This window comes from Cornus florida, unplaced genomic scaffold, assembly GCF_030987335.1.
Source record: "Cornus florida cultivar Cherokee Brave unplaced genomic scaffold, ASM3098733v1 CherokeeBrave_3.0.0_Hap2_Chr09, whole genome shotgun sequence".
NCBI classification, from domain to species: Eukaryota; Viridiplantae; Streptophyta; class Magnoliopsida; order Cornales; family Cornaceae; genus Cornus; species Cornus florida.
The window spans coordinates 6,770,233-6,790,453 of record NW_026775579.1 but is presented as its reverse complement, the minus strand read 5'-3'; the positions used below and the strand labels follow the sequence as shown (position 1 = coordinate 6,790,453).

General features: G+C 36.7%; 1 protein-coding gene across 2 annotated transcripts in view; it reads right to left on the bottom strand.

Annotated features, from left to right (window-relative positions):
• Window positions 1-1,152: 1,152 nt before the first annotated feature.
• LOC132273522 (uncharacterized) overlaps window positions 1,153-20,221 on the bottom strand; it is a 33,840-nt gene continuing 14,771 nt past the window's right edge. The window contains exons 9-14 of one of the 2 annotated variants that reach the window (XM_059774480.1): window positions 13,129-13,201; window positions 12,283-12,344; window positions 11,832-12,212; window positions 10,686-10,788; window positions 9,533-9,758; window positions 1,153-1,350 (exon numbers count right to left, since the gene is read on the bottom strand). In XM_059774480.1, coding sequence (XP_059630463.1) covers window positions 9,564-9,758; window positions 10,686-10,788; window positions 11,832-12,212; window positions 12,283-12,344; window positions 13,129-13,201 — 814 coding nt within the window. In that variant the 3' untranslated portion in view covers window positions 1,153-1,350; window positions 9,533-9,563. The remainder of the gene's footprint in view (window positions 1,351-9,532; window positions 9,759-10,685; window positions 10,789-11,831; window positions 12,213-12,282; window positions 12,345-13,128; window positions 13,202-20,221) is intronic. The other variant, XM_059774481.1, reaches the window with a different exon arrangement.

Below are 20,221 nucleotides of genomic sequence, written 5' to 3'. Positions count from 1 at the left end.
TCGACCTCTCGCTCCCTTCCTTCCAACAAACAAAAAAAGTGTTAAGATGACACCTTCTCTTCCCTATAATGCCTCATCCCTCTCTCCCCTTCTTTATTCCATCAATTTTTTCATCCCTTCAACCACACGGAGCATAAGTGTTAATATGATTTATGTGAATGACGGCTGATTTTGTTATTAATATAACTTTTAAAAAAATGTAACAATTGAAAATTTAACAAAACAATAACAATGATTTAAAAAAAAAAATAAAAAAAAAAAACAAGCAAATTAATAAAATAAAAATTTAGATTCTTAAATCATCGATTTTTGTTGATAACTTCAAATGAAATTTTTGTTCTTGATTTTGTAAAAATTAATTTCTTATAGAATTCTTATAAAAGCATTTCAATAAAAATGAATAAAAAATAAAAATAAAAATAAAATAAAATAAAGTGATGGACAGAATCTTGTATGAGATAGAATTTTAAAATAATAAAGTTATGAAAAGAATCGTGCTTGTAGTCACATTATGGAAAGAACGATGTTTAGTTTAACCCATTTTTTCATTTTTGTACCAAATTAACTATGCATGATTTTTGTCATAGTTGAAAAGACCAGAAATCATGTTGACATTCCCATGCCAAAAACTTCTTTAAATGGCATTGTGGGAACTTGCCTTTTTCTATTTAGCTCCTAAGTCGATTTCTAAAATTCAATTCACAAGAGCATAAGTGAAATTTTGATACTCTATTGCCCAAGCGAGCATAGATTGTCATTAACCTTTTTTGAGTATGTTTAGTTTAAACGAAAGGGACTATGTCCCAAACAATGTAAACAATAAGGCCGTAATTTTACCGTAATTCCTGATAATCCAACCTTAAATACTTCGTTATCTATTCCATCAACCAATTATATCATGTCACATAAGTAAACATATTTTATTTTAATAAATCCTAGTATTTAATAAATTGATAATACCATGTTATCACTACAACTGGTGCAATTAAATTTTCTCTCTACATATGTAACACAAACTACTATAGTATCTACTATGCATTTAGGGCTGTGTTAGGGCTCCACGTTGGTTTAATGGGGTAGTAAAGCTAGGGATCCGTGTAAAGTGTGTAAACAAAGAAAATTTATATACCTACCTATATTTTCATATACAACTTCTGCAATAATTGTCTGTACACACTTAGAATAATCATTATTTACATGTACAGAGGTCAGTCCTCTCAAAAAATTTACATGTAATAGAATAATCATTATTTACATGCATAGAGGTCAGCCCTCTCAAAAAATTTACATGTTGATTCCTTCCTCCCTCCAGTGTTTTCTCAACAAGTATCGTCTTCCCTGAACCTATAACTTGAAACAATCAAAATGTATCAATTCATTAACGAGTCAAAAGAAACTGTTGTATACATTCAAGTTCGAAACTATCCCGACTCTTGTAGATAGGTATAAAAGAGCCCATGTTAACAATAGTATATCACACAATATTGAAAATTTTCAACTGCATCTGTCCATACAATTTAGAAAATTTTCAACTGCATTTGTCTGTATTGCAGTTGTATCTAATATGATACTGATTAATTTAAACAATGCCCTGCTATTTGAGTAAACAACTTTCTATGTTTTACAAACAGTCACACGAGTTCCATAGATTTGTGTCATTGTTTGGTTGAGTAGGAAAAAGATTTTGAATTTAGTGTGGAGTGGCTTGATCATTATACCCATCCAAATGCTCAATGGCAAAGTCGTCGAAAGTTCCGCTCACTTTTGGGTGAGCGCCCAATAGTCGGAATAGATATTGGGTACGCCAGTGGAACGTGCACTGGCTCATCCGAGCCGTACGTGTGGCTCAGATGAGCTGTGCCGGGCGCACCCAATACCTTCTCCAATAGTAGGCTGAAGGCAAACTCCTCCATCCTCCCTAACACCGGCTGGCTATATTTCAAAATTGGACTATAAATACTCCTTGTAATGAACATTTACGCGCGCGCGAGAGAGAGAGAGAGAGAGACTTCTACCATGGTCCAAACATTTCATCATCATTTGTGGGTAGAAGCTACCTTTGAGCTTAAACCTTGAATATTATTCATTGGCAGCACCCACTATTGAGCTTTAAACCATTGATTATCATTCATAGCGGTTAAAAATTCTAGAGCCGAGCCTTATCAATGGTATACTTCATGTATTAACTCTAGGTATGTGAGCTTAAATGTGTATATCTGTCTCTCAAGGGATATCATTGTAACACTTGAAACTTCACTCTTATCCTTTGAGACAAGAAATATGGGATGGAGGGAGTACTATTTACTACATGTATGTTTGAGGTATGAGGTTTTGCTTAGTTAATGTTTGATGTCTCTTGTTATTTTAGTTAATCTTTGATGTATGTTAGTTTAATTTATGTGCGACTGTTTAGTTAATGGTGGTTGTACATTAATTAGATTACAATATGTTTGTTACATGTGCGTTGTATAAATGAATGTAAGATAGATTTACCACATGACATGTTTAGATGCATAATTATAACTGGAGAATATAAAACTTTATTTCCAAAATGGTATCAATGTGTCAGCTAGAAAATTTTGTGGTAAGAGAAGGAATACTGCCCTCCAACTTAACACAGGCTACCGCTCCATGCATCAGCACATCCAATGTAACATACAAGCAAATATTAATGATTTTGGTCCTAACAATACAACAGGTTTCTTCTTCCATCCACATATTCTTTATATATACCCAGGATAAGGATACTTATGAATATATATACATATATATATAATCTGAGAAGGATGAGATTCAAGCAGAGAATGTTAAAGAACCCTGGATAATTGTTAAATAATTGTTGAAGGATTTAAATATTTAAGTTACACCCTCTCTAACAACTTTAGCTTTTAGAGTAGATAGTTGTTAACATAGTATCAAAGTAGGGTAGGTCCTGTTTTCAAATCTCACCCTCACCTTAATTTAAAATTGAAACATGTGTTGGACCAAAAGAAGGCCACATGTGGGGGCGTGTTGAAGGTTTTAAATATTTAACAGCTTAAGCTTTCATTAAATTAATGGTGATTAAACTGTTAAATAATCAAGTGTCAAGGTTAAGAGGGTTAACCTATTATGAGGAAATGGGGGGTGCACTTGGTGTGTCTTCAAGAAACAAAGATTGATTCTTTGTCTGATCGGGTGGTGAAAAGTCTGTGGGGCAACCGCTTTGTTGAATGGGAGGCGTTGGATGCTGTTGGGACTTCAGGAGGTGTTCTTATTATGTGGGATAGGAGATGGCTGACTAAAGTTGATGTTTGCAGAGGGAGATTTTCTTTACCTTGTGCTTTTGTGATGGAGGAGGATGGCTTCACTTGGGGTTTTTCTGGGGTGTATGGGCTGGTTGATGATGTTGTGAGGGATGGTTTGTGGGAGGAGTTGAATGGGGTGAAGGGGAGGTGGTCTCTTCCTTGGTGTATGCCAGGAGACTTTAATGTGGTTAGATCCCCGGCGGAGAGGTCTACAGTTGGCCCGTGGACTCAGGCTATGATGCACTTTTCTGATTTTATTGATGGCCACCGGCTTATTGATCTCCCTCTTGAGGGAGCTTCCTTTACTTGGTCCAGTGGAAGGGAAGTTCCAACTTTCTCTCGCATTGATAGATTTTTGATTTCAAGTGAATGGGAGGAGAAATTCCGGATGTTGTTCAGGCAGTTTTGGCTAGGGTGACGTCAGATCACATTCCCTTGGTTTTGGACTGTGGAGGTTTGAGATCTCGCAGTACTCCTTTCAGATTTGAGAACATGTGGCTTCGTGCGGATAACTTCCAGGAATTTGTCCATTCTTGGTGGGAGGAGAATCTGGTGGTGGGTACATCGAGCCATATTCTTGCCGGAAAGCTTCGAATCCTGAAAACAAATCTTAAAAGGTGGAATAAGGAGGTGTTTGGGAGCTTGGTGTGGAGGAAGAATAGGGTTGTGGCTGATATTGCGGAGATTGATCGATTGGAAGGGGAGGGTGCTATTACGGAATCTCAACGCAGTAGAAGAGCAGCTTGCCAGGCAGAATGTGTGGAGATTGCTCTTTTGGAGGAAATCTCGTGGCGTCAGAAATCTCGGGCATTATGGCTCAAAGAGGGGGATAGTAATACGAAGTTTTTTCACAGAACTGCTAATGGTAATAGGAGGAGTAATCATATTGGGCGGATGTGGGTGGATGGTGCAGTTTTGTCTTCGGAGGAGGAGGTGCGAAGTGCTATTGTCTCTTTCTATCAAAGACTTTATTCTGAGCCTCTTCGTTGGAGACCTCGTCTAGATGGTCTTCACTTCAATTCTATTTCTGCCTTGGAGAGAGATGGGCTGGAAAATCCTTTTTGGGAGGAGGAAGTGCTGAAGGCTTTAAAGAGTTGTAATGGTGATAAGGCTCCAGGTCCTGATGGTTTCACGATGAGATTTTTGTTGGAAAGCTGGGAGGTGGTCCGGTACGAGATTATGGGCACTTTTCATGAGTTCCATTCCACGGGGCGATTTGAGAAATCGCTTAATGCATCTTTTATTGCCCTTATTCCTAAAAAGGGTGGTGCTTCTAATATCAAGGATTTTAGACCCATTAGTCTGATCGGGTGCATTTACAAGATCATTGCAAAAGTCCTTGCCTTTAGATTGAGGGAGGTCCTGGATGGAGTTATCTCTGAGTCTCAGAATGCTTTCGTTGGGGGTAGACAGATTCTGGATTCCGCTCTTATTGCTAGCGGATGTGTGGATTCTAGACTTCGTAGTGGGACTCCTGGTGTTCTGTGCAAGATGGATATTGAGAAAGCCTATGATCATGTTTACTGGAATTTCATGTTCTATCTGTTGGAGAGGATGGGTTTTGGTGAGAGATGGAGGAAGTGGATTGTTTCTTGTGTTTCCACTGTCAGGTTTTCGGTGTTGGTAAATGGCTCTCCTTTGGGGTTCTTTGGCAATTCTCGTGGGTTGAGACAGGGGGATCCTCTCTCCCCTTTTCTTTTTATTATTGTTATGGAGGCCCTTAGCAGGCTGATGAGAAGGGCGGTGGATTTAGGTTTTCTTAGGGGTTTCAAGATTGGCCCTGAATCAGTTCAGCAGTTGGAGATCTCTCATTTACTTTTTGCGGATGACACTATTGTTTTTTGTGAGGCTGATGTATCCCAGTTGAGGTATCTGAGATGTGTTTTGGTTTATTTCCAGGCTGTTTCTGGTTTGAAAGTAAACGTGGGAAAGAGTGTGATTGTTCCTGTGGGGGAGGTTCAGGAGGTGGACACTTTGGCTGCTGTTCTAGGGTGTGGGACGCAACACTTTACCATCTCGTACTTGGGTTTGCCGCTGGGAGACTCAGCTAGGAGGGTGGGAAGTTGGAACCCGGTGATTGAACGGGTCGAGAGAAGATTAACGGGTTGGAAAAAACAATATCTGTCAAAGGGCGGTAAAGTTACGTTAGTGAAGAGCACTTTGTCAAGCCTTCCAACGTACTTTCTTTCGCTTTTTCGTATTCCAGCCTCTATTGTTGGAAGACTAGAAATGCTCCAACGTAATTTCCTTTGGGGGGGTCGCGGAGAAGAGTTCAAGTATCATCTTGTCAAATGGGAACAGGTTTGCAGGACTATTTGGTTAGGAGGGCTTGGAATTAGGAGATTGGCCCTTTTCAATTGTGCTCTTCTTGGTAAGTGGCTTTGGAGATTTGGTAAGGAAAGACATAGATTATTTAGAAGGGTTATCTCATGTCGCTTTGGGGAGGAGAGAGGAGGGTGGTCAGTTAGACCAATCAGGTCTGTTAGCGGAGTGGGGGTGTGGAGGGCCATTGGTAAGGGGTGGGATGCCTTTTCCAAACATATTAGATTCAGAGTTCGGGATGGAAGAACTGTCCGGTTTTGGGAGGATCCATGGTGTGATGATAGGCCTTTGGCCCTATTGTTTCCCAGGCTTTTTAGGATTGCTGTTGACAAACATGCTATGGTTGCTGACTACTATCGCTTTGATAGTGGAAGGTTGTCTTGGGATGTGCGTTTCCGGCGAGCTTTTCAGAATTGGGAGCTGGATGATGTCACTGGGTTTTTGGCTCTCCTTTACGAACAGGAGGTGGAGGGGTCTGGGGCAGATTCCTTGATTTGGGTGCCTTCTTCTCAGGGGATGTTCCAGGTCCGGTCCTTTTTTGTGTGCCTTTCTGGTTTTCATGGTACCTCATTCCCATGGAAGACGGTGTGGAGGTCTAAGGCGCCTCTTAAGGTGGCCTTTTTTGTGTGGACTGCAGCTTGGGGTAAGATTTTGACTTTGGACAATTTGAGGAAGCGAAGGCATATCATTGTTAATAGGTGTTGTCTTTGCAAGATTAATGGGGAGTCGGTGGATCATCTTTTGTTGCACTGTCTTGTGGCTCATGATTGTTGGAGTTTGATGTTTGGCCTGTTTGGTATTCATTGGGTCATGCCTCGGTCATCTTGGGAGTTGTTAGATATGTGGAGGGGCCAATGGGTGGGGGCTCAGGCCAGAGTTTTTTGGAGGGTGATCCCTTTTTGTATTTGGTGGAGCCTTTAGAGAGAGCGTAATGGAAGATCTTTTGAGGGAAAGGAATCCTCCATTGGGATGTTAAAATTTTCTATCATTTGTAATTTGTTTTGCTGGGGTCAGGGGAGAGACCACTCCTCTCTTGAGGATATTGTTGATTTTATGAGCTCTTTGAGTTCATAGGCTCCGTTTTGTTTTTGTATAATTTGGGACGCATTCCCCTTTTGAACGCTTTTAATACAATTTACTTATCAAAAATAAAAATAAAAATAAAATAAAGTGACCCATGCAACATCCGTGTCATATTAACTTAAAACAAACTGAACCAATTTAGGCCAATATGCCAAAGCAACAAGAATAACAGAACCCATGAGATCAAGCCCTATAACTGATGGAGATCAAAATGAAGAATAGGTATTAGAGATTATTATTATTATCTTCTCAAAACTTAGCTTTAACTTTAATTATTATTTTTTATTTATTTAGTATTTATATTTTTGTTATTCTTTAATTTTGCTTATAACTAAGCCTTTTTGTAATAGGTAGATTAGTTATTACCTAAGAAGCACAGACACGGATACAACACGACACGGATACGGCGACACGGCAAATCAAAAAAAATTAGGACTAGGACACGGACACGGAGAATAGCATATATATATATATATATGATGTAGTATTTCAAAAATTACTTGAGTGTTATTATTTTTCATCAACCTCATAATGAAAAAAAACACAAATCATGATTCATAACTAATAAACTATAAAAGAACAATGTTGCATAGTTATAAAATCAAATAAAAAACAAGACATTAAAATAATAACTAGTATCATTTAATCATCATTGCAACTTTACTCCAAATACAAAAGCATAGACAGAAAGGACTATTAACATTCATGACTGTTTAACATTCAGGACTCTACCGTTAGCACTTAATATTCACAAAGACCTAAAGGCTAGTCCCCAAAAAAGATACAAAAACAAGTCAGTGTACTATCATCTATTCCCATACATCATTTGACCTAGGACTTTTACCATTTACAATACCAAAAGGGTAGTACAAAACAAAAAATAGAACATATCAGCATTAAAAATAAATAAATAAATAAAATTAAAAAAAAGTGTGTCCGAGCCATGTCCGAGCTATCTGAGCTGTATCCGTGCCGTGTCCGAAAATTAAAAAAATTCCAGACACGTTTTTTGGTATGTCCGACACGTGTCGGGGCGTGTCCGACGCATGTCCATGTCCAACATGTGTCGAACACGGATTCTTCACCCATTTTGGAGTGTCCGTGCTTCCTAGGTTATTACCAAACTGAATGTACTAAAAACGAAACTTCTTGTTGAATTTCTTTCATCTTTTCTTTCTTTCTTTCCCTCTCCCCCAATATTCTTCTTCTCTTCTTTTCCCTCTCTCTACTTCTCTCTTCTGATCCTAATTCAATAACTTTTTCGGGCCATAATATACCACAACCCTTCAATAGTCAGCTGCTCTTACTCTAGGTAGCTTCATTAAAGAAGCAAGTAGACCTTAAAACCATTTTTATGGCTCTTACTCTACTTTCGTTGGCCCATTTTAAAGTAACCATTTTTATCACCTTCTTTTGCATTGCCCCGTGGCTCATGATTGTTGGTGCCTTACTTTTGGCTTGTTTGGCATCCATTGGATTATGTCTCGGTCTGCGAGGGAGTAGATTGATGAGTGGAGGGGATGCAACGTTGGGGCCCATGCCCGTAATTTTTGGAGGGTAACCCCTCTCTGTGTTTGGTGGTGCGTTTGGAAGGAGCGGAATAGAAGATCTTTTGAAGGGGAGGAATCTTCCATTGGGGCCTTGAAATATGTTATTATTAGTTCTCTTTTTAGTTGGGTGATAAGGAGAAATTGTATATCTATAGAGGGAATTGTTGATTTTTTGGGTTCTTAGGGTCCTTAGGACCTCTTCCTTAGCTTCAGCCCTTGAATAGCTCTTGGGATGTGTTGATTGTGTTCCCCTTTCGAACGCTCTCTAATATATCTTTACTTATCAAAAATAATAATAACAATAACTCCCACTCTAAGTAGCTTCATTTTTGCATAGGTATCCCTTTCCCTCCTTGGGAGTTCAAAGCTATTTTTAAGTAACCACCAATAATAAATCTCACTCTAACTAGCTTCACTTTTACATGGGTAGCCCTTTCCCTCCTTAGGAGTTCAAAGCTGAAACATCTCTCTCCCTCCCTCCCTCCCTCCCTCCCCGTAGCCCTCACCATGGCTCAAATCCGAAATGCAGTATCTTCTATCATATCAAATGTCATGAACCTGACCAATACAGCAAAAGCTCTAGGACTGATGAAAATTGTTTGTAACCTTCAGAACTGTACATACAATGATTCCATGGCTGTCCTCAGCGCTCACACTCTATGCAGTTTTCACTTTGGGGTAGCACTTTTTCCACTTTGGAAGGCTAGAGCATTTTAATAAACTTAACATAAATAGAGGAACATCTTACTAATACACAACATGCAACAAAAAAAAAAAAAAAAAAAAAAAAAAAAAACATTTTGTTATTTCTAAGTAAAACAGAATTAAATTGTACCATGTATATATATAAACAAATTATGTGGGTTTTTAAGAGGTCTCTCTAATTCGGTTGATAGGTGGGCATGTCAACTCAACACGACCAAACAAACAGTATATTGAATGGTTATACAATCATGTCATCATGTTACCCTTGTCAATGAACATGCATATTAGGGTTGTATTGACATCAAAACATGACATGACATGATTGCAACCCCATAATGGATGCAGGTCCAAGTATTACGTTTTAACACAGATAAAGCATAGACAACAGCTACTAGCCAAAGTCCAGATGGACACGAATCAGTGCTGGACCCACAAATTTTGTACTGAGATGTGTCAGATTGTCCATTGGTGAAAAGGAAAGACTGTCCTAAATATTGTGGCATCAAGTTTATATGAACAAAATGACCCAGAAGCGTTAAAAATATGAACCAAGAATAACTTGCATAAGCATGAAAGGTCACTTACAACAAAATTAGTAGCCAGCAGAAGCACCAGATCATTTCTTTGTTGCATCAATAAACATCGCTCGAGTCCAATGCTCAACGTCCTCGGTTTCTGATGGAGGAGGAGGAAAAGTGGGATGCTCCACTAGGTCCCATCCTTCCATAAGGTTTTCGTTCTTTCCAGTATCGGACAACTCAGTGCCATACAGAAAACTGACAGCAGAACTTGGAAGGTTGTTGATACTTCGCTGCACGGCAAAACAAGAATTGAGAATCTCAAAAATAGCATGATAGTAAAGAAATCCCGTTCACATATTTTCCAAGCATCATTTTCTGATAAATTGTCTGAATGTCAATTTTTTAGTTGGATATTACATCAATACAGAGTGCATTCTTGCCTCAAATAAATCCAAATGTCAAAAGAGATATGTTGACCATGCACGACTGAGTAACAAAACTATGCCACTACTTTTCCATCAAATGATTCCATTTATTGTTCATCATCTTTTTTAATATCTATTTTTCTTTCTGATGAATCCTTTCTGACAAAAACAACAAAAAATTCATGTAAAGGCACAATACCATATATTTGAGTTATGCATAAAAATTATCCTAATTCCTGTATACAAGTTCCTAATCCATTGTGTCATAAGTTAACAGTTCCTTCTGTATAAGTTCTATAATTATACCAAGGGTCTAGACTAGTGGATTTTCCTCCTCCACCCACGTGTCCCCTCCCATGAGAAAAACTTCATTGTGCCCGGCGAATCTAGACCGTTCGTGTAATACGTATGCCCACAAATGTATTACACACGCCGTGTATGAACGGTTGGATGCACCCATTGCACATTGCAACAGGCACAATGAAGTTTTTCTCCCCTCCCAAGTCCCACCCCCTCTGCAAATAGATAGATAAATAAACAAGTACTGAAAACCAAAATAAAATTATAATATAATAAATAAAAACAAAACAAAACAAAACCCTTTAAACATTCTTAAATGAAAGCTGAAAAAGAATTAGCATGTAAGCCACAATAGGGAATGCAAAGTACTACTCATATTTAATAAATCAATGGCACAGAATGCTGCCACTTTCAATGTACCAAAGCAGAATAAGTCCATCAGTAATATTATTCAATAATTTTCAGACACGAAGTCAAGGCTAAAACTTATACCATTATAGGTAGTGTATGTGCACTCTCCAATAAGGCGCTTGATGAAACAGCTGAATTCACATCCCATACAGATTTATTCATTTGTTGAGCTTGCTTAGACGGCCTGGAAAAAAACCAACAATGTCTTGCACAGTAAGCACGTCAGCCTATGACAATGTGTTGTCACTAAATGTTAAACATCGCCATACATGATTTAAATAAAACAGAATACTCCAACAAGCAAATCCAACTATGAACATCTACTTTTTGACATTTACCAGAAGCAGTAAAAGTGACTTGTAGCATGAACAACCTTGATATTCCTAGAACTTAACAGAACTGAACCCTCCACACCCGCCATGTGCGTGTCAAATTAAAATTTAAGGGAAAAACGAATCCATTAACAATGGAAATAAGAGGAAAATGGATCCACAATACAACCTGAAGGACGGAATCTATGAAACACTATCCTGTAAGGGACTCTGAAGATTTTTAAACAGTTTAGGGATGATATTCCTTACCCTATTGTTCCACTTCTCTTTATAAAAATCACTTGCAACAGCTATTATGGTTCCCTTATAGGCAATTGACTTGGAGATGAGATGAGCACTTTATATCCAAACAGCCCCTTTACCCACCATTTGGTATCATTTAAGGTTCATGGTTGCCACCAACTAGCCTCCAGAAATATGGCATATCTTTCAAAGATGTCAACCATCCTCACTTGCATTTCCCAATACTTGACGGATCAATTTGATCCATGAAGCCAAACCAGAATACTGGAATTATGGCTGGGTAAAATATGGAGGGGAACAGCTTGAGGCACGAGATTATCTGCTAAATGGATGGACAATGGATTGCCATTGTCAGCTTTAGCTAGCACATCTAGCAATTTTTCTTGAAGAACAGCAACAGTATTCTCTTATATTTGCCCATGTCTCTCTCATTGTCATCAGATGTGGAAAACTCCAACATTTCCACTGAGACATGTTGAATGGAAACTTGCAAATTAATTAGAACTTGTTCCACCATTGCATTCATAGCATTCTGAGTATCACTGTCCATACTACTTAAGGTGTATTGATATCCTTTCAAGAATATGTAGACGCGGCTTGTTTGAACAAGCCACAGATCATATATCACACAAGGGAGAAAAGGAATAAGTACCTTGAACAAGCCATTTTCAAGGAAAAAACAGATCGGACTTCCTTAGAAGAAGAAAGTGTGGCCAACAACTTAGCAAATGCTTCAAAAGTAGATGTGTCAGCAGGAACATCTAAACATAACAAGTTATAGCAATAGGCTGTCACGCAAGCCACACTTTTCTTGAGAAGTGAAATCCCTTTCTGCAGATCCTTGTGTGTTTCAACAGAATGTGGCGAAGCAGAAGAATAATTGAAGCTGTTACAGCCAGAAGAATCCAACCGCGGCTTTCTCTCAGATTCCATTGAAGCAACGCCAAAATTACTTGAGCTTCTATCAGACCATGAAGTTTCCCCACCAGTGGAGCAATAATTTTGTCGTGGTATAAATAGAGGATATTCGTTGCTGCATGGAATAAATTTGTATCAATCTAACAATTGATATATCAATGTTAAAAACTTTCCACTTTAAATACCTTCTAGAAGACGGACAGGCATCCCAATAAGAATCTCGTTGCCATATTCGGGAGCACGAACCCTGAAGCAAAATTTTGGGATGAATGTAATAAAGAAAATGACTCGAAGACATTAAAGGATTTCTCTAATAAAAAATGAAAACACTAGAAGTTGGTCCCTAATTAAGGATATTGATGTAACTTTCACAAGAGACGAGACATTCAAAAATGAGCATTTAAAAGATTTTCAAATATAACTATTTCTCAATCTAGGATTCAAAAGGGAAAGAAATAATTCAAAGAAGACACAGGTACACATCTAGATGTGTACAACATATTAAAATAAAATCATATGCAATTTAAGGCAAGAACAGAAATCTGAACTGGAGAAAAAAGGTCAGATAAGAAAGCAAATATGCTAATTGACATGTATATGTCATGCTTGCCAGAACAAAATTTATCCAGAAAACCTATTTAAAGATTGAAGAAAATTTTGTACATATATATATAAATATATATACATTATGTACAAAAACTATATATTTTTGGCTAATCCCAAATGTTACAAATTTTTTAAATATCGAAGTTATATAATTTGACCAAAAGTGACAATATATTCAAAATTATGCTTGTTTACTATGTTTCGACAAAACTATACGCAATTTTTATTATAAGTTGTAACCTATATCTTTGATCAAGAGTTTTATAACAGTGAAATTCTCCAACAAAGATGTGCATTAACTCAATACACTTTCAACTCCCTGGAAGGAATTTGGAAAATTTTGACAAAAACTCAGCATATTCACTAAAATCAAGATGAACCAGAATTTCTTCTACAAAATACATGGAGGTTGCATCAGAACTTACAGCAAAACCTGAGTTATGAAGCGCAGGGGCAGCAACATTGTGAACAACAAGATTTAGAAGTTGCACCATGTATCTGTTTGCAGCCATTGGTGAAAACCAATCAGTGTAAAATACATGGAAATAAAATTTCCACATGGAACAATACAAGTATGGCAAATAACTGTATTCAGGGATCAATTATTTTGTATAACAAGTTATAAGGATGGCGTGTAATACTGGCCACAGAACTCTGAAATGCATCATAAGGAATTGTTATATGCAGGACATGATGAAATATCTACTACAATGGAGCTTCTTTGTAAGAGCATTTGTTCAAAATAGTCAACTAAACGAGTTCGTCTTCAATAATTCAGAAAAGATCACGATTGAAAGTCAACATGAACGTCAATTCCTGGCCACCATGACATCAATCGAAGGGTATACATATCTCAAATATTTCATAAACATTAAATTTTAATACAATTATATAAATATATTATGTAAAACATTAACTGTTAATTAAATTAATACTAAATGTCAATACAATTAACAGCTCATGAACAAAAACATAAGCTGACCTTATCTATGTTACCCGGACTCACCACTTTGTTCTAGAGTACCCATGTCAACACGATACAGACACAGACACGAATGCAGCACATGATTTTGACTCGGCGCTCATCTAGACAGGTGAAGAAGAAGAAGAAAAATGGAAAAATAGGTAAAAACATATCTTGAATGCTTTATCAAATGTCTCCCACTCGAAATCATCTCTATCAGAGTCGAAAAAGACGCCAAAATGACCTATCAGAGGTTCTCTTTGCCAATTAAGATGCTCGGGTTTCAGCTTGAATGAGTGGCAGCAAGAATGAAAACTGAAAGCCCTACTTTGTTTTTGTATAATATTAAAAGTTACAATTGTAGTTCTAGCCAAAAACTTCATATAACAACAAAATTATCGAAAAAAATATGTTTACAATTGCCCAATATTTTATTGCTCCATGCCCCATTATGAACCATCCTGCCTTGATTTTATGATTAACATCATATATTATGTTGTGTGATAGGCGTAACCCTTTACGATCGAAAAAGGAGTTCTATAGAACAAATATTAGACCAGCCATACTTTATGATACCAAATGTTGGGCAGCTAGGAAAAAACAATTGCATAAAATGAGTGTGGCAGAAATGCAAGTGTTGAGATGGATGTGCGGTAAGACTTAAAGAATAGAATTGGAAATGATCATATTCGGGAGATCGTTAGAGCAGCACATTTCTTTTTTCTCTGATAAGTAAAAATTCATTAAAGGCACTCAAAAGGGGAGCGATCCCAAAAGAAAACACGAGCCGCGAGCCGCGACACTACAACTTTAAGCTATCCAAAAAATTCAAAAGACTATCCGTAGATATACAATTCCGTCCATTTACCCAAAAAACAAAGAATTCAGTATATTATATTTGAGAGTCCAAATAGGAGACTTCTCCCCTACAAAGGATCTCCTATTTCTCTCACTCCACAGCCCCCACCATAAACATAGAGGAGTGGCCCTCCAAGCATCATGCACTCGGCTCTCCACTATACACCCTTTCCAAGCCTCAAGCAGGTCGACCGTCGACTCAAGAAACACCCAAGCCAATCCAAAAGCAACCGAGAACATATCCCAAATATCTCTCGCGACCGGACAATGAAGCAAAAGATGGTTCACAAACTCCCCCGCCTTCTTACACATGCAACACCAACCCACCACGACCTGGTGTCTCCTTCTGAGGTTATCACAAGTGAGAATGCTTCCAAGGGCAGTGGTCCATGCAAAGAAAGCAACCTTCAAAGGGGCTTTCATCCTCCAAACAACTCTCCAAGGAAACTCATAACTTGAATGGTGCGTGTATTATGGGACTGATACATGTGCTCGAAGAAGATATATATATATATATATATATCATATAAACTTTCTCGAGGTTTTATAATCTTACTTAACTCTTCTGTAATCGCACTTACCTCTCATGTTAAGGACCATAGGATCAATTTTGCCATTCCAATGCTTGAAATGAAAGCAAACATTTTATAGATAAAAATTATAAATAACACATTATAGGGGAGGTAAGCGAGATTATGAAATATGGCGGGGTTTATATAAAATATTAATAAGGTCCCGTTTGGCATGCATTTTGTTTCTACTATTTTTGTTTTTGTGGAAAAGCCGTGGTTGTAGAACAATTGCTCAACATCCACATGTTATGCCTCCTTCGTAGCAATCGTGCCTGGTGTGGCTACATGTTTGCGTAGAGCCCAATCAGCCCATGCCTCCTCAAATGGTACCAATATCCTAATCAACATATCCACGTAGGGGAGCCAACTCCACCTAGAGTTGATCAGGAAGAGCTCGAATCTCTCACCAAAATTCACCCCCGCATCCATGGACTTTCTCTCCGGTCCCCGTGATGCTCGTTGATCTTCCCTACTACAATCTAGCTCCTTAACATGAATCACTCTATAGTTGGCCATAGTTTCCTTCACAAATTTTATTCTAACACCCAACAATGCAAACTATGATACCAAATATCACGGCCTTATTGTAGTACAAGTGTTCATTCAACACTTGTACACTTTCAAGCATCCTTGAAGTGCTAAATCAGCCTACCTACCTAGCTTTGCTAGCAAAAAAGCTAAAGAAGGAAAGAGAAGACAAGTATGCAAGAGAAAGTTTGGTGAATGTAGGTAACTTTGTACCACTCAAGAGAGGGCTTACAACACTTAGGGCTCGTTTGGCATAACTTTTACTTCAGCGTTTACGTAAAAGAAAAAGTGAAGCAGAAGTTATCACTTCCATATGGCTTATGTGTTAGTGTTTGGGAACCGTATTTTAGAAGAGCTTTCAATGTCATAAGAGTTTTTCTGTCTGTTTGGTAAAATATTTGTTGAAGCATTTCTATTATTGAAATAACTATTTTGCCCTTAGATAGAGTATATATATATATATATATATATATATATATATATATATATATATATATATATTTTTTTTTTTTTTTTTTTTTTTTTTTTTTTTTTTTTGAACTGTTTGGTAACATAAAGTAAACCAAAAGCTTCAAAGTTGTGATATTACATTTTTATTTTATTTTATCATTATATCAATTCATAAAATTTTAAATGTGTGTGCAAGTGTAGAAGCATTTCTTCTCCAACATTTCACATAAACAAAGGCCTCAAACATTTTATACATAATTTATTAGACCAATGCCAGTAAAAATTAATAAAATGTAATATACTCTAAGAACTTTTCATGTACCACCAACTCACAAGTAAAATTGTACAGTAGCAAGATATACCATTTATAAAGTTATTAAAGTAGCACAATAAGTCATTGTTGAATAACAATCTTCCAATTTGGTATGCTCTATTAACAAGGTATTCTTCTTTATATTCCAAAAATTATATGATGGTAGTTTAGTATGTCATTAGTACATGGAAGGTTTGCTATCAAGTTTCCATTATTAATGACCAAAAACCTGCAATCCATACTAAATTTTCATCGTTCACTATTCCATATTGGAGAGTCAACATAACATGCAACCTCCCATCTTAATTCATGGAATTTCACATAATTTGGAAGAATAGGATGACGACAGGGAAGATACTAACAGGTGAAGGAAAAAAAAAAAAAAAAAACCACCCCATTATAGTATTGGTAGTTCACTAAATTAATACTTCATCATAAAGAAAATTTGGCATTTGAAAAACCAACAATAACAAGCACAACATCTAAACTAGGTAGAATTAAATTATTGGAGAAAAAAATGGAAGAATAAGAAATTGAAACCACAATGAATGCCCTATCTGAAATGGGTATCATCTGAAAACTGGTGAATGAAAAATGGAAATTTGAAACCCATGAAAGATGAATAATTCGTGATTTGGGTATCAACTGAACAAGGAAACTCGGCTCAAATTACATCAATTTGTAGTAAAAACTGTCTCTAATCTGATAGACTATACTCGACGCGATACAGGGAAAAAAAAAAAAAAAAAAAAAAAAAAAAAAAAAAAAAAAAAAAAACTGATAGCCTTTGCTACTGGGATAATGGAAGTTAATAACCATCCGTTCCCTTTTCTCTCCACACTGATTGCTTTGCCTTCAGATTTATAGCACCAACAAAGAATAACAAAAAATTTAGACCATTAAATGGCTATATTTACTTCTAGGACAGATCATTAGGTAAAATATCACAACCGATAATATTGTACTTGTTCATATCCAATTTTGAAGAACAAACACAACCCAATAAAAAATTCACAAAAGACCCTTGAATATAAGATGGTTTTTCATTCTTGCTGGAGGCTGCCGAGTGGTCCATATCGCATGGTGTTGCTGCCGTCATCAAGAGTAAACTTAAGAAGTTGAATGTGGGCAGAAACCCTAGAAGAGAACAATCGCTAAGTGATGGGAGATTTATTTGGGATACACTCGGAATAGACAATGATTTACTAACAAAACATGGGGTATTATGGGAATTATAAAAGTTTCATTAAAACTAGAAATGGCTTCCCGTGTCCCTCAGGAAGAGAATTTAGTGAAAGCTACCCTTCACTCAAACGCTCTTCCACATGCTTGAAGCTCTTCGGCATTGTAATCTAAACACCGTAAAAAAAAATGGCTTTTGAGTTCTAGAAGCCAAAAGCGGCTTTCAAAAAGCCAATCCAAACAGGCCCTTATTGTGCAAACGAACTCCCACCCCTTTAACTAGGCTAAGGGCCTTACAATGTAATACTACGATATTTACAGGTGTCAACAAGAATTCTATATTAGATTCTAGAACACCAAAAGAATTTCTAGGTTATTTACAAGCTACAAAGAATTCTAAAGAACTCTATACCAGTATATTTTTTTTCTTAGTTGGTACACTCACACACACACGCCTCCATTGAGACTCAAATCCTTGACCTCCTTTTTGGGAAGTAGGGGTCTGGTACCATTAGGCCACTAACCTGTCGGTACTCTATACAAGTATACACAATTCTACACATGTAAAATGTTCTGGAATGGTGAAGCCATGCTAAAAAAAAACATATCATTGTGGGTGTTCATAGCGTTGTGTTTGCATAGCGTAACCTTCCATGTAGGGGTGACAATTTAAGCCCAAACCCATTAAACCGCCCAAGCCCGCCCACTAAAATTAAATCATTTGGGTACCCAAACTTGAGTGAGTGGGTCAATAATGGGTAAAAAAATGGGTACCCATTCAATTCAAGGGTCAATGGTGGGTGAAGAGTAGGTACCCATCTTAACCCGCTCAAACAAAATCCTGTGTTTTTTTCTTTCTCTTCTCTCTTTTTCTCTCTCCTCTGTTTTCTCTCCTTTTTTGTCATAAAAAAGAAAAAGAAAAATTGTAATGCTTGAAATAAAAAAATTAATTTAAAAACATTTTTTTTTTGTTATTCAACAATCATAATAGTAATAATATTACTGGAAGTGTAGGTGTTCTAATATTATTAATATTAATATTTTCTGTTTCTATCTCTCTCTATTTTTGTTTTTATCTCTCCTCCTAATCTCTCTCTTCTCCCTTTATTCTCTCTCCTCCTAATCTCTCTCTTCTCCCTTTTTTTCTCTCTCCTCCTTGTTCTTTTTTTTTTTATTTTGTGATAACTCTCTCCTCCTATTCTCTTCCCCCTGTTCCTCTCTCCTCCATTCTCTCTCCTCTTTTTTTTTTTTTTTTTTTTTTTTTTTTTGGTTGTGATAACTCTCAGGGCTAGTTTGGTGTGCGTGAATGAAATGGAATGGAATGAGAATGAAACTAGGAATGAAATGGAATGGGAATGATGATTCCTATTCTCTTGTTTGGTTACAAACATGGAATGCGTAAAAATGAAATGATGATTTCCATTCACGTTTGGTTTGACTAATGTAAAAACTAAAATGGAATAAATTTATATTGTTTTCTCCAAATAACCTTTATCATTAATAAAAAATTAACATCTAAAGAAAATTTTTCCAATCTAGGGTAAGAAAGGAGTCTGTAAGAATGAAATTGGGGCAAGAGATAGAGAGAGAAAGTAGAGAGAAGAAAGAAACTGGGCAAGTGAACAAAGGTGTTGGAGGTTGGGTTGGGTTGTGTGTTAGAGAAGATGATGATGGCGGCGGGGAAGAAGGCTGGATTATGGAGAGGAGTATAAAAGATCTCCTTCCTAAAAAAATCCTTCCCGTATTTATTTATTGGAATTGATTCACCCTTTCCATTAATTGAAAACTACCTCAAATTTACTTATCAAAAAAAAAAAAACTACCTCAACATACACAATGATTACCATACAGGGAAAAAAAATGTTCTTGATCTATTTATATTGCAAAGTATTTTTTGTACAATACGTGATGCATCGAAGAATATATATATGTATATATATATATTAAAGTTACTGGATTATGGAAAGGAGTATAACAGATCAGTGATAAAGCAACATATGCATCGAGGAATATATATATATACAAGAAACTTTAAAAGATTTGATATGAAAGGGTGGATTGGAAGAGAACAAATACGTGATGGAAGAGAACAAATACGTGATGGAAGAGATGATGAACGGTTTTTTTTGTCATAATTTTTTTAAATCTATTCCATGTGGGAATGGAATGCTCATTCCATTGTTAAAGAGAGGGTATGAAATAGTGGGAATGGTCATTCCTGAGAATGCCTCTAGATTCTCTTTCCAACTTTAATTTAACCTTCCAAACACGGGAATGGAATAAAAACCATTCCCATTCCCTCTTAATTGATTCCATTCCGTCACACCAAACTAACCCTCAAAGTAAGTTGTATAATGACTTTTTCCCAAAAAAAGTAAATAATAAAAAAATAAAAGGAAAAAAATTATAACGAGTGAGATCAAAAAATTAATAAATTAATATAAAAATATTTTTTATAATTTTTTTTTGGTATTCAACAATTAAAATAATTAGACAATTTGTATCTAAAAATATTTGGGTAATTGGGTTGGGTGTGTATTAACTAGCCCATTTAATACCCAACCCTTTTATCACCCATTATAAATGGGTTGATAATGGGTTATTGACCCACTATTGACTCGCCCATTCATGATCAGCCCAAAACCTGCCCA